The sequence below is a fragment of the Archocentrus centrarchus genome, chromosome 16, assembly GCF_007364275.1.
Source record: "Archocentrus centrarchus isolate MPI-CPG fArcCen1 chromosome 16, fArcCen1, whole genome shotgun sequence".
Classification (NCBI taxonomy): Eukaryota; Metazoa; Chordata; class Actinopteri; order Cichliformes; family Cichlidae; genus Archocentrus; species Archocentrus centrarchus.
Window position 1 is genome coordinate 21,209,766 of NC_044361.1, and position 14,100 is coordinate 21,223,865.

Below are 14,100 nucleotides of genomic sequence, written 5' to 3' on the forward strand. Positions count from 1 at the left end.
AGGAAACTAGCATACCCAGAGGAAACCCACTCGCAAGCAGGTCAAACATGCAAACGCCACACAGAAAGACCCTCGCAAGCATTTGAACCAAGATCCTTCTTGCTCTGAAGCAACGGTGCTAATCACTCCACCACTGTGCCACCCCATTTAAGATCCCGTGCCTCTGTCAAGGCACCCTCTGACCTCCATACATGATCAAACCTTTGCTGTTTTACTGTTATTCTGTTTGGAGATTCCCCCAAACAGTGTCTGCAGGAATATGGGCAAATGTGGTGAAAACACGGACAGTTCTCATGACAGTCTCAAGGCCCCCCTTAAACTCTGTCACCCTTATCCCATAAAAAAAATACACATAGACATGGACTTGACTATTTCACATTTTCAAGATTCCCTAAAACCACAATTTTCCTTGATTTGATGTACACTGCTGGATCTAAAATCCATCTCAGTAGATATGGCCTGGAACAGCATTGATTTTTGTATTTTGGGTCATCAAATCTCAGACTTAAAAGAATGGCATTTAGAGTACTTTTACTGCTGTTAAATGCTAAAAAGGGTCCATTTTGACCCAAGCAATATACAAGGGTTAAACCATGGAATGTTTGTGGATTTGAGTAGTGAGTTTGGGGTGGGGTTTCCATAAACTAAAATAACTTAACTACAGAGACAGGCGGATCAAAGTTTTCTCCTCTAACGAGACCTGTTGGTGGCAAAGTGAGCCACTGTGAAAAAGAAAAGAGAGAGCGCCCCCTGCAGGAGAGGCTGTTCGCACTAAGCTCTTGATCTCGAGCATCGCCATATTGACGTCCCAACAACGCTGAGAGGTAATCGTGTTATTTAATCGCAAATATTCGTCGGTTTGGAGCTATTCGCGGGTGCTGTACACATAAGAAAAAGCTAGGGACACATAACACAACCGCGACGCCATTGTGCTGTTCGACCACAGTGTTTAAAGGATGTTTTTTCAAGGCGTTGTCAGCCAGTTGCCTCGCCAGTGAAGCAGGCTATTCACTCCCCTAGCCTCCTAGCCTAGCACTTTTTAGCTTTAGAAAATAGATGTTTTCGAATCTTGTTGTTAAGTTCAGCATTAACAATGGATACTCGGGGACTCATTTTACTATTTAATATGGACTGATTCATTTTTTTCCCGTTACAGTCTCGTAGCGTGGTCGGGAGCTTGTTGTGACTTTCTACCCGGCTTTTTTACTCTGCAGTTGATGAAGCTAATGCTAACTAGCATCCCAGCCAGCTGCCCGGCTAGCTCTTAGCTCCAACTGTAGGCCTTGGGGCCACAGGAGGTTTGTACGTACATTCTCCTTTTCATCAAAGTGTTAAGCGGGCAAACTGGCTGCGGCTGAACGCGTGTCTTGTAGCAGAGAGATCTTTTGTCGATTGGATGTTTCCCGTGTACTCAGAAATTTCGTACAAGCTTAATTACGTTAGCTGTAGTGTTTGGCGCACGTCGGCTAACACACTTTGCTCGTGTTTTCCTGATTGACCCTACTGATTTTAATTAACCTACATTTCTGCCCCGTTTCAACAGGAGATACTGGCTTGGTGTAGCCCCCAGTGATGACTGTATTGAACCCTGTACCTCCTGATTAGACTGGTTGGATGCCCCCATTTAACATTCAGGTTTCTCCATTTTATACGCCACCACATTTACACACACTAGAATCACTGGGCTGTCTTTAGTTTTGTTTAATCGTGTCTGTTTTAATTTAAACATGATAATGTTTTACTTGAGTTCCTGTTGCTGCGCTCCTTTAGCATGTGAGGAATATTTGCATTTTTATTTTGAAACTTTTAATCAGGTTACCATTCAGTAAGGAAGTTAAAATATGTCTTAAACTTTAAAAAAAAAAAAAAAAGTTTGTTTATGTAATATTTAACAAGTGCACTGGACTGTCATGGTCTTGAACAATTTTTTTATCTGTCTGTGTGTCCATTTAGCTTAATTACCGTAGAGGCATCTCAGCCGCCCCTGTTTCAGTTCATCTGTCACCATTGTCCTGGAGGGAACCTCCCAGGTATCATGCACTGTCTCACATTTCCATATTTGCCCCAAATTTCATATATAAGGCTGCCTATGACAGCTGACATGGTAAATTGGTACCCCAAAATGCTTAACTAATCATTAATATTTATTTTTCACTCCATTTGTGCCCCTGTGAGCTAATAGAGCTTTATTTCATAATGTTTTTGTCCTTTTTCTGTCTTGTTTCAGGAGATCTAGAGAAGATTCTTTGTAGAATATGTCTGGCCCTGTTCCAAGCCGCTCTCGAGTTTACCCTGATGTAAACACACAGAGACCTCGGGAATACTGGGACTATGAGTCCCACGTTGTTGAATGGGGGTAAGGCAAAGGGTTATTGTTGGGGCATTAGTTGTATTTGTCTTGTTTTGCCTTGTTCAGCATTGTTATCCCTGGCTTTTTTTTTTCCCCCTCTCTAGGAACCAAGATGACTATCAGCTAGTCCGAAAACTAGGGAGAGGCAAATATAGTGAAGTGTTTGAAGCCATAAACATCACAAACAATGAAAAGGTGGTCGTCAAAATACTGAAGGTAAGGGGATTATCAGCTGATTGTGGATGGTTTTCAGCTTAAAAAAGGAGTTTATCACTTCAGTTGAAATTTTATAAGCCTCACCTGACCTGTCCCTGTTCATAGCCTGTCAAGAAAAAGAAAATCAAGAGAGAAATAAAGATCCTGGAGAATTTGAGGGGTGGTCCAAATATCATCTCACTGTTAGATATCGTCAAGGACCCTGTGGTAATTTTCTTTTTTTTTTTTTTTTTTTTTTAAATAGTTCAAGGCTTTTACACATAAAAGGCTCTATACATATATAAAAATGCACATTTTCTTTTTCTTTTAGTCACGAACCCCGGCTCTGGTGTTTGAACATGTCAACAACACAGACTTCAAGGTAATGTTGTAGTGTTTTTATGGCTTAGATATTTAAAGATGCTAATCATACTGTGTTTTGTTTTGTTTTTTCCAAATGACCCATAAAATGTATTTTATCTTTTACAGCAATTGTATCAAACTCTGTCCGACTTTGACATACGGTTCTACATGTATGAAATCTTAAAGGTAAGCAGCTTGTCATATGTGTGGTTTGCATTGACTGTTTTAATTTTGAGACCTTAGATCAAGCTTGTAGATCAATATCAACATTTTTGTTTTTCCTTTTTAAATGGCAGGCTCTGGATTACTGCCACAGTATGGGAATTATGCACAGAGACGTCAAGCCACACAATGTAATGATTGATCACGAACATAGAAAGGTATTGTATTGTTATGTTGCAGATTCTTATCATTTGTCGTTGGCACAAGCTCATTACAGTTATTGTAACACATCCAAACTCGTTCTTCTTCTTCAGCTCCGTCTAATCGATTGGGGTTTGGCTGAATTCTACCATCCAAATCAAGAATACAATGTGAGAGTGGCATCCAGGTACTTCAAAGGACCTGAACTTCTGGTAGACTACCAGGTGATGCTCCTCATATTACTACCTGCATGGAAAGGCAACAAATTTCTGTTTTCACTATATAATTGAGTCAAGAAGCCAGTTCAAGCCATTGCTCCTCTTTCTATTATTTGTAGATGTATGACTACAGCTTGGACATGTGGAGTTTGGGTTGCATGCTCGCCAGCATGATCTTCAGGAAGGAACCTTTCTTTCATGGTCATGACAACTATGATCAGGTACGAAGAACCAAGTATTTTGTAGTTTAGTGTAGTGTTGTCAGTGTGCTGATAGAGCACTTTTTGTTTTGGTTTGGTTTCTTTATTGGGGGGGTATGAGGTTTTTATTTTTACACGGTCACACCAGATTTCTCACTGCAGACACTGGTGTCAGTGTAACCTTGTGTGGAAAACCAACAGTTATTGCTTAAGGGTGTTTTTATTATTAACTTTATGGCAGCTTGATTTATTATATGAACTAAAAAAAAAAATGAGTATAAGACATGTTTGACCAGACTTGAGAATGTACGTCATGACACATTTTAATCCCTGTACACTTAAGTTATGTTATGGGTTTTCCTTATCTACACTAGGACTAAGGTGAAGACTGGATAGTAATCTATCAAATTTAAATCTATCATCAAATCCTCTTATTCTAACCAAATCCTGTGGGATCCTTTATTGAAACTCCCTTGTAAAAGTTTAGCATTTTATTATTTGTTCATTTCTGGGTTTTGGTCACCTGTTAGGAAATAGCAAAAAAAATAAATAAATAATAAAGCTAGACAAAATTCAGTGTTTAGTTGTAATTATTAATCTAGCTTAATTGAATTTCATTTCTTTATAATTACAATTTCAAAATACAACAAGTAACAGATGATCTAAAACTGATTCATATTGATTGTTCTTGCATTCTGAAACAGCTGTAGCATTTCAAACCTGCTTAATGAACACAAGGATGATTCATAGCTTTTAATGTTTATTAATGTATTGATATCTTAATTTAAAGAAAAAGTGACTGTTGTATTTAATGCCACAGTCAGTTAATCATCTCTGTAGTCTTCCCACTGTGAAGTAAAGCACTGTTAAAAAAAAAACCTTTGTTCTTTGCTAATAAAAATGACTCAAGGTAAAGGTTAAATTATATTTGTGTTTTTTTTCTATGTGGGCTTTTACGTTCTTCAATCCCTTCTGACTGTGTTAAATAGCTATCGGAAATGAGTTTTTATAAATACACTAAAGCAACTGTTAATTTTTATCATTTTCTATTTGCAGTCCTCACATTGTACTGCTTCCACACTGTGCTCAGTTTGAAACCATCTGTTACAGTGTGATCGTTTTTGTTTTTTAGTCATCAGGCAAACTGCCCTGTAATGCTTAAATGTATTATTGTATTACACTGAACATAAAAATAACTTTTGCTTCTTAAATGATGGAAAGTTTGCTATAATCAGATTTTTTTTTTTCCAGTTTGGTTCATTTAGGCATAGTCTGATGTAATTAAAAAAACAAAATGAGCTGAAGCTGTAAAGATATTAAATGAAACGTACCCATTCTTAAAAAAAGGGTGTATCTGTACTCTCCCACAATACTACTTTATCTATACACGCCATAATCAAACAAATGCCTAGTGTGCTTTTCTAACTTTTTTTTCTCTCTCTTGTACTGGCAGCTTGTGCGAATTGCAAAAGTACTTGGCACAGAGGACCTGTATGACTACATTGACAAGTACAACATTGAACTGGATCCACGGTTCAATGACATTCTGGGAAGGTAAAAATCGCAGCTGTTTGTTCCCTAATAAAATATCCATTGAGTGTTTTGTCTTATGAGTGACTTAAATCACACTTGACGTCTGACTTTTTGCCTCTAGACATTCCCGCAAAAGGTGGGAGAGGTTTGTGCACAGTGAGAACCAGCACCTAGTCAGTACAGAGGCTTTAGACTTCCTTGACAAACTGCTGCGTTATGACCATCAAGCTCGCCTCACGGCCAGAGAGGCCATGGATCATCCTTACTTCTGTAAGTCTATTTTTACTTACTGCCTGTGTGTATTGGCTTCTACAAAAATGGAGCACGCTGTTTTGCTGTTTCTTGGTCGCTCACACCCACAATTGTCCTCAGATCCCATCGTAAAAGATCAGGGAAGGGGGGCCACTCCTGGAGGGATGGCTGCCAGCTCCACTCCAGTCAGTTCCTCAAGTATGATGGCCGGTGAGTAATCCTGCTCAGAGGAGCCCACTTTTTCAGACAACAGTCTTGCTGTCTTAATGTTCCTTTCTCAGAGAAACAGCATTTATGAAAAATCTATAATTAGTCCCTTGACTGTCAATTAGATGCGTGACTTTCTTGGCTTTTAAAATGAGCACCTGAAAATGGCTGCAGTAGAAGTTATACACTGTTGTTTAACCCTTTATTTTTACCAGGCTTGCCACCGCACCCATTAACTTCAAAAGTGCCGTCGTTCACAGACTCCTGGAAACAATTATAGTAATAACATAAGTTGGGTGTGAAGCGCAATTTCTCAGCTTTCAGAAACCGAATGTTTCCGATAGGACAAACGGGCGCGTAATCACGGTAATTCACAGTCAGCAGATGTCTCAGCTGTGGTATGCTGAGCGTTAATCAGCTGCAAGTAAGGGCAGGTAACATGCAGCGATCGCCTGCTGTTAAAGGGTTAAAGAGAGTGCGTCGCCCCTTAGAGTTGTGATTAACTGATTATTAACGTGGTCATGTTTCTCACAGGTTGCATCAGGTGTTGACACATGATAATATATCGGCTGCAGCTGCTTTCAGCTGTTGAGGCGTGCTTTGCAACAGTTGCTTTTGTCAGGATGGCACCTCATTGTGTTTTCCTTTTTAAAATGACAAACTGAAGCAACTTAACAGCATACGTGTGTACAAAGATGAGCAGTGATTGTAAATCATAATTTTGGAACGTTGTGAAAACACCTGTCATATTCTAATTGGCTTAGATGTAATATGAGTATTTTTGCTTGCAAATGATGTAACTCATTGATGTAAGATACTGCCAATTGTTAAAGTCCTGTTAGTGATGCACTTTCTCCTTTATATGTGTAGTGCATTTCCTAATGACTAACAATCCTTCTCCTTCTCTTAGGCATCACCTCAATGTCCTCCTCGCAGCCTATGGCTAACATTGCTGGATCACCCGTCATCCCTGCCCCCAACACTCTGGCCACACAAGTCCCTGCAGCCACCGGGGCCCAGCCCTGAAACCACTTCCTCACCTGTGTTTGTGTCCCAGGGCCATGACCTGCGTAGCTCTCACTACGGCCCAGGGCCATGGCTCCCCTTTTATGTTGAAAATAACAAAGAAGATTTAAATTGATTTTCACATTCAGTTATATTTTGACACCTGGACTTGACAGAAATGTATTGTTGCACCTGTCAGAATTACTAGAAATTAATTTGGGTGTGTTACTTGACAATGCTATTGTCTAGAAATCCTAATGAGATGTAGACATGAAGAGAATGGATAATAAAATTTATTTTGTATGTTTCAAATATACAGTCTTGCTCTTGAAACTGTTTGACGGGGATCCTGCTGTATTACACTGTGAACCTTTGACACGATTTCACAAAACAGAGTCAGGAGTCTGGCGTGCCCCACCTTACAGTGCTCGCTGGTTGCACACAATGTAATGTGCAGGAGTTGTTGGTGTTTTGAAGTTGTTAGATGCTATCGTTCTTTAATTGGACTTTTTGTAGATATTCTACAGATACTGTCAGGTTGCATGCACCCAATGCTGAGTTTCACAGGGTCAATAGTTTGCCAATTTTACGTTACTTCACTTCTGTATGTGTATGTATGTGTTCATGTTTGTTTTTTATGAAGTCTCTTACACATGATTTTGATTATAGACAATTTTGTAACTTTTTTGTTTTATGTTGGGAGGGGTCATCACCTGCAGAAAACAACTTCAAAAATAAACAATTTAAACAGGGTTTTGCAGGAACTACATGTTTTTGCGTTTACATGTGCACACCTGACTGGTCGTGTCGGTATATATAAATGAATGTAAACAGAATAGTCACTGAAATTTTGCCTTAAATTAGTGAATATTTGCACCTAATAATGGGTTTACTTGAGATAGACTAATAGATTTAGACCTGTCTTTAAAATTTAAGGGTTCAAAGTAGATGTGTGTGTGTGTGTGAGAGCTGTAATCACACACCCCTTCTACAATGCTTTTCTTTTCATTTGTCATATAGCAGTGAATACCATCCTCAGAGCCAGCTACAGCTGTTGAAGCTTGTTGAGGATGACCTCGCCTTTGCGCAAGGATGGACTGAAACAATAAATCAAGCTGGGATTTTGAGTCCATCACAGGTCGCTCTGTTCATGAAAACCACCAGACTGCTGATTTTGTAGACTAACCCATGTGTTTAGGGCTGTAACAATATCTGATTTTCAATATCATTATTGTGGCCAAAAGAATTAGCTTAAATCGTACTTTCTGGGTATCTGTTATAGAAAAATACTGCAATATATATATTTTTTTGGCAACTGAATGGAGGTGTACTAAAAGAATTTAAGATTTGTGTGTTATTACCATGATGTATTCTTTTTTTAAAATATAGTTCTTTTCAGTATTGTTTATAGACACTCATAATGCTGATATTTGTCCATCTGGGAGAAAACCTGTCCACATTACAAATGCAAATATTGGCGTCTACAAACTGAACACATAAGGTACGCAGAGGTCAAAGAGAGGCTCCATACACACACACACACACACACACATCGTCTTTGGGGTGCAAGCCAACAAACCTTGGACTGTGTGGAGGGAACATATAGACTTGAGACTGATGGATGAGGTCTGTCACCTCGCTCTTCGTTACTATGTCACTAGTCAAACTGACACTTCACCACAGGCTCAAAGTATCCTCAGGCTGCCAGGAAATGTCTGGTTTTACCAGTCAGCAGGTCCACCTGGACCTGAAAACCACAAAATCACAGGACTTCTATGTACCAACAATAAAGTTATTACAAGCTGCATTTGACATTTACTGAGCAGTTGGCCTTAAAGAATATTTGTAAAACTGTCCCGTGTCATAATATATTTATATACGACTCACATTTACCTTACTGTTAATGGTATGCAATTAAGATTTGTTTTTTGGAATGCTGATTTTTCCTTTCTTCTTCCAATTCTGTCCAAAACTTGTGAAAGACTGTCTGCATGCACAGCCCAGATCGTGGACAGTGAGTCACTGGCCACTTCATTAGGTACACCTTGCTAGTACCAGGTTTAACTCCCTTTTGTCTTCAGAACAGCCTTAATTCTTTGTAGCACAGATTCAACAAGGTGCTGGAAATATTCCTCAGAGATTTTGGTCCATATTGACACAATAGCATCACACAGTTGCTGCAGATTTGCCAGCTGTACATCCACGTACAAGATTAAGGACTAGAGGCGACAGATCTTTTCAAGCTATAGCTCCCAAGCTCTGGAACAACATGCCCCTCAAACTTCGCCTAGCTGACTTCATCATTTCTTTTAAAAAAACAGTTGAAAACTTTTTTATTCAACCAAGCTTTTCATCAATTACTCTCGTAATTTTTTAATCTGTTGTTTTACTGCTCTTTCTCTTTTAATGCAAAGGTGTAATTCATTTTTTTAAATGGACTGTTTGTTCAGCGCTTTGTGACTTTTCTTGTCTGTGAAAGGCGCTCTATAAATAAACTTTACCTTACCTTACCATGATGAGAATCTCCCGTTCCACCACATCTCAAACTTGCTCTGTTCAGTTGAGATCTGGTGACTAGAGGCCATGTTAATACAGTGAACTCATTGTCATGTTCAAGAAACCTGTTTGAGATATGGTGAGTTTTGTTATATGGTGTGTTATCCTGCTGCAAGCAGCCGTCAGATGATGGGTACACTGTGGTCAAATAGGGATGGACATGGTCAGCAACAATACTCTGGTAGGCTGTGGCATTTAAATAATGCTCAGTTGGTACTAAGGGGCCCAAAGTGTGCCAAGAAAATATCCTCCACACCATTACATCACCACCACTACCAGCCAGACTTATTGATACAAGGTAGGATGGATCCATGTTTCATGTTGTTTACACCAAATTCTGAACCTTTCCAGTTTCTGATTCTTAGCTGACAGGAGTGACTGCAGCTCAGTGTTCAACATGTGCATTGAGAGATCCTCTTCTGTATACCTCAGTTGAAACAAGCGTTTATTTGAGTCATTTTTGCTTTCCTGTCAGTTCAAAGCAGTCTGGCCACTTTCACTGGATATTTTCTCTTTTGCGATCCATTCTCTGTAAACCCTAGAGACAGAAAATGCGGGAAAATCCCAGTAGATCAGTATTTTGTGAAATACTCAGAAATATTCTATTGCTCAGTTTGAACTTCAGCAGCTTGACCACATCTACATATCCTCTTAAAGAACACCAAGTGAGATCTGCACCTTGTACAAAACAGAGACTACTGAAAAATGACCCCAAAGAAGTGCACCGGTTGTTCCCAGCGGGCTTACACAAGGGACTCCTTCGATTACATGCAGATACTACTGGGGTCATGAAGCCAAATATTAATCATGATACAACTCGGTTGGAAAAGTCTTGCAGTATGTTGGGCACTAATTTCCAAGCTGTGTGCACTTCACTGTCTAGTAAGGGCAACAATATTCCGTCAACTCTACCCAGGGTGCCCGAAATCCCTGACTTTTATGGACGCAGAAAGATGTAGATTTTTTTTTTTTTTTAGATGTCAGCCCTCTGGAATTACAGTATATTTACGTATTTATCAAATTTAGGGAATTATAATGTGTAATATAGAGGTGAAGTATAGAAATAGAAGTAAGAAGTGGTATTTCCGATTGTTATGAATGCAGCATTGCGGAAACGCCTCACGGTGCAGCTGCTGCACAGTTTTTAAGTCCGTTTGGAAACCTTTCCCTTCTTGACTTCAAAATGGGAAAGCTGGCATACATTTCGCTTGCAGTTGCTGCCCTGTCGGTGCTGTTAGGAGAGAGGTTCATGAACCTGAGGTAATATAGAGAGCGTTTATGTTGAAGCACTTCTGTGCTCCAGTCCAGTTTCAAAATAACTTTTGTTTTGCAAACTCTGCAGGAAAAGGTGCCTCGCTACAAGGGAGATTGTCCCGAAACACCTCCCCAACTGTGTCGCACTCAAAAACCTGGGTAAGCAAACACAGAACAAAATGCAGACAGTATTTTGATGCACACCAGAAAACAGAAAAATTAACAGTGTTAAATAATGTGCTTTTAGATTATGGGTCGGAGGATATAACGATCCTTGAAAACGGGCTTGCTTTTATCAGCACTGTAAGTAATTTGAGCTGTAAAACAGCCAAATATCCACCTTTTTGGTTAACAGTCTGAAAGGCCTAAAGGCAAACAGTATTAATAATGATTTATATGCAGACAGAGTTGTTATAGTTTATATAATTCAAACCTTTCATGCTTATGTGTGCAGGGTCTGAAGTTTCCTGGACTGCCTTCCTCAGATATGCCTGGAAAGATGTTTTTGCTCGATCTGCAGGATTCTCAGACAAAACCAATAGAGCTCCGCATGCCAAGAAACTTTGACCTTGAATCATTCAACCCTCATGGGATCAGTGTATTTGTCGATCCAAGTGGTAAATAAATGTGTTTGCACACATCACATGCGAATCGGATTTCAGATTTAACAAAAGTTCTAGCAGCAGTTTAAGTCAACTTTGTAAGCAGTTCATTGTTGATTTGACGCTTTTCATCAGCTAACGGCTGAGGATGATATTTACTTTTTTGGCTTGTGTGTACATGCCAAGCATGTGGACAAACCTGCTGCGACAGTCTCAGTAAGAATAGCCAGGATTTATCACTTTCATGAGTTTGGACGTTTGGACATAATATGCAGTGCCTGTTGATAATCTCTTCTTTTAAATTTCAAGTTATGTGCATCCATCAACTTTGACACAGTCATATGCACACGCCTTAAAGAGATTATTTTAGTACCGTGCCTTTCTTATCGTTTTTCAGATAACACGGTCTACCTATTTGTTGTCAATCATCCTCAACACAAAAGCCAAATAGAGCTATTCAAGTTTGTTGAGGAGGACCGTGCCCTGGAGCACCTGAAAACCATAAAGCATGAACTTCTTCACAGGTAAAGTAATGTGACAAATTACTGTTGACCCTACTCTAAACTACATTTGAGATTTACTGACTGGTCAGCCTTAAAGAGTATTTGTAAGGCTTTCCCATGTCATAATCCTGCATATTCTTGTATTATACGACATATAATTCAATTTTTTCTTTTCTCTTTGCTCTAGTGTAAATGATATCGTTGCACTGGGAGTGGATAGGTTCTATGCCACAAATGACCACTACTTTTCAAATGAAATCCTCAAAATATTCGTGGAGCCTTTTCTGCCTCTGTCGTGGGGCAATGTTGTGTACTATAGTGGGGAGGAAGTAAAAGTGGTTTCTGAGGGTTATTTATTTGCAAATGGAATCAACACATCACCTGACAAAAGGTAAGAATGATCAGCACAGCTTTGCATGCGGTTACTTGTGTTTCTGACGTCTTTATTTTAATGTTCTTTCTCATTTATAGACATATTTATGTCGTAGAGTTTTTTGAACAAAATGTGCATGTGCTGGAGCGGAAAGAAGACAATTCATTGGTCACTGTCAAGGTAGGTAACTAAACTTTACTTCCCTTACTTTGTTTTGGTTTTTTTTTGTTTTTTTTTAAATGAATATTATTATAACTGTAAAATTTCAAAAATTTATATTGTGAGCTTAAGGACATAACTTTCAGAATAAAGGAGGCATTTTTATGCAAGGCACCTTAATGAAAACATTTTGTGTATATTAAATGATAAAGGCTGTGTGTGTGTGTGTGTGTGTGTGTGTGTGTGTGTGTGTGTGTGTGTGTAAATGGACTAGTTCTTATACTGTATAGCGCTCTTCTGCTCTGTCTGAGCGCTCAGAGCGCTTATACAACACGTTTACATTTATCCCATTCACACAAGCACTTCCATGATTAACTAAGCTAAGTGCTTTTAGTATCTAACATTCACACTCCAACGGTTGTGTCGGAGAGCAACTTGGGGTTAAGTATCTTGCCCAAAGATACATTGGCATGCAGCCTGGAGTAGCCAGGAATCGAACTGCCAACCTTCCGATCAGTAGGTGACCTGCTACAGCCACATGGGGTGGCTGTAGCTCAGGAGGTAGAACAGGTAGGTAGGTAGAGCAGGTGGTGTGTGTGTGTGTGTGTGTGTGTGTGTGTGTGTGTGTGTGTGTGTGTGTGTGTGTGTGTGTGAATAAAAACAAGTTACCGCTTTACTGGAGGTAACTTGAAGTGTAATTACATGGATTTTATTTCAATTGTTCCAATGAAATAAAAGAGAAATATACTCACTGTAATCAAGCACTGCAAAACCAGTGTAAACATGTGCATTTTCTACTTTCAGTTAGTAAAATTGTATATATTAAGACTTATGATAAGTGCATCTTAAGTCTTCCTTTTAACATTTAACCAGACTGTGGCTGTGGGTACACTCTGTGACAACGTCGAAGTTGACCCTGAAACCGGTGACCTTTGGTTAGGCTGTCATCCTAATGCATGGAAGGCTCTCGTGTTCGACCCCAAAGACCCACCAGGATCAGAGGTTTGTTCGTTCATTGTTATCAAAGTAAACTGTGGGAAGCTTGACAACACGAGAAAAGCCAAAAACAAATCATCATAAGAACAGTTTATACTGATGTTTTTCTTTAATACTTTTTCCTAATATAAACAGCACATGTTTGTAGAGATCATATTTACTTTCTCATCATTTTGCTTGTCTGCAGATCATCCGTATCCAGAACATTCATTCGGATCAGCCGGTGGTGACACAGGTGTATGCAGACAATGGACATGTGATCATGGGCTCTTCTGTAGCCGCCACCTATGGAGGGAAACTTCTCATTGGCTCTGTGTTCCACAAGGCTTTGTGCTGTGATTTAATGTAGGCAATGAAAATGAACACGGTGCTTCTCTGTAACAGGCAAGAGAAAGAAGCATCAATTCAGGCATAGAAAAGATTAAAGATTTACAGATGAGCTCTCAACCGGGACAGGAAAACGGTGATACACATACAGGTTCAGCCTACTGTAGGCTACCAGACACAACATCATAACACAGCCACATAATTGACTGAATTGCCTACATATTTGGTCCCCTGTTAAATAATTGGAAGAATTATGAAAATAATATTTTTAGATCACTTTCTTTTCATTGTCCAGCTGAAAATGTGAAATATTTTCATGTGCACTGTGTGTAAGGGCTTCTCTTTACATGTTGTAATTGCTATGTTGATTTGAATTTTTTCTTAAACTTTGTGTACTTGACTTTAAAATGTGAAATGTAAACTTTAATAAAGAGATTTCTCATGGTTCCACAATGAAATTGTGTAAGAAAAATGCACATTTGTGAGGATCCTTGAATGGTAGAACTCCACAATTTCTTACACAGTTACACAAGCTATATAAATGTGTGTGTTAAGTATATTCTGACTCTACTATCTAGGTTATGCTGTATAGATTGTGCAGTCTTCATAAAGCATGTGCAGAAATGTATTTATGCACATTTATA

At 39.1% G+C, this 14,100-nt stretch overlaps 2 protein-coding genes across 4 annotated transcripts; both read left to right on the forward strand.

The window, feature by feature from the left end:
* The first annotated feature begins 685 nt into the window (after positions 1-685).
* On the forward strand, positions 686-7,235 carry LOC115794580 (casein kinase II subunit alpha-like). Of its 3 annotated transcripts, none has more exons than XM_030750164.1 (15): positions 686-824; positions 1,544-1,635; positions 1,954-2,030; positions 2,228-2,356; positions 2,455-2,566; positions 2,672-2,773; positions 2,877-2,927; positions 3,035-3,094; positions 3,205-3,288; positions 3,385-3,495; positions 3,609-3,710; positions 5,143-5,243; positions 5,344-5,492; positions 5,595-5,684; positions 6,592-7,235. In XM_030750164.1, the coding sequence occupies exons 4-15, from the start codon at positions 2,256-2,258 to the stop codon at positions 6,705-6,707; spliced, it is 1,179 nt and encodes a 392-aa protein (XP_030606024.1). In that variant the 5' UTR covers positions 686-824; positions 1,544-1,635; positions 1,954-2,030; positions 2,228-2,255; the 3' UTR covers positions 6,708-7,235. The 3 variants fall into 3 exon arrangements, with proteins under 3 accessions (XP_030606024.1, XP_030606025.1, XP_030606026.1); XM_030750165.1 differs by lacking the exon at positions 686-824 and adding an exon at positions 963-1,302 and having other exon boundaries at positions 6,592-6,730; XM_030750166.1 differs by lacking the exon at positions 686-824 and adding an exon at positions 963-1,298 and having other exon boundaries at positions 6,592-6,730.
* Positions 7,236-10,363: 3,128 nt separating this feature from the next.
* On the forward strand, positions 10,364-13,904 carry LOC115794483 (serum paraoxonase/arylesterase 2-like). The gene is made up of 9 exons (XM_030750014.1): positions 10,364-10,502; positions 10,585-10,655; positions 10,744-10,799; positions 10,951-11,113; positions 11,496-11,622; positions 11,789-11,992; positions 12,073-12,154; positions 13,007-13,135; positions 13,317-13,904. The coding sequence occupies exons 1-9, from the start codon at positions 10,426-10,428 to the stop codon at positions 13,476-13,478; spliced, it is 1,071 nt and encodes a 356-aa protein (XP_030605874.1). The 5' UTR covers positions 10,364-10,425; the 3' UTR covers positions 13,479-13,904.
* The last annotated feature ends 196 nt before the right edge of the window (positions 13,905-14,100 follow it).

Bases quoted from the DNA above. Each gene is read 5' to 3' on its own strand.
- LOC115794580 (XM_030750164.1), top strand. From the start codon at position 2,256: ATGTCTGGCCCTGTTCCAAGCCGCTCTCGAGTTTACCCTGATGTAAAC. The intron at 2,357-2,454 runs GTAAGGCAAAGG...CCCCCTCTCTAG, and splicing joins TCCCACGTTGTTGAATGGGG to GAACCAAGATGACTATCAGC. The intron at 3,496-3,608 runs GTGATGCTCCTC...TATTATTTGTAG, and splicing joins AACTTCTGGTAGACTACCAG to ATGTATGACTACAGCTTGGA.
- LOC115794483 (XM_030750014.1), top strand. From the start codon at position 10,426: ATGGGAAAGCTGGCATACATTTCGCTTGCAGTTGCTGCCCTGTCGGTG. The intron at 12,155-13,006 runs GTAGGTAACTAA...ACATTTAACCAG, and splicing joins ATTCATTGGTCACTGTCAAG to ACTGTGGCTGTGGGTACACT. The intron at 13,136-13,316 runs GTTTGTTCGTTC...GCTTGTCTGCAG, and splicing joins AAGACCCACCAGGATCAGAG to ATCATCCGTATCCAGAACAT.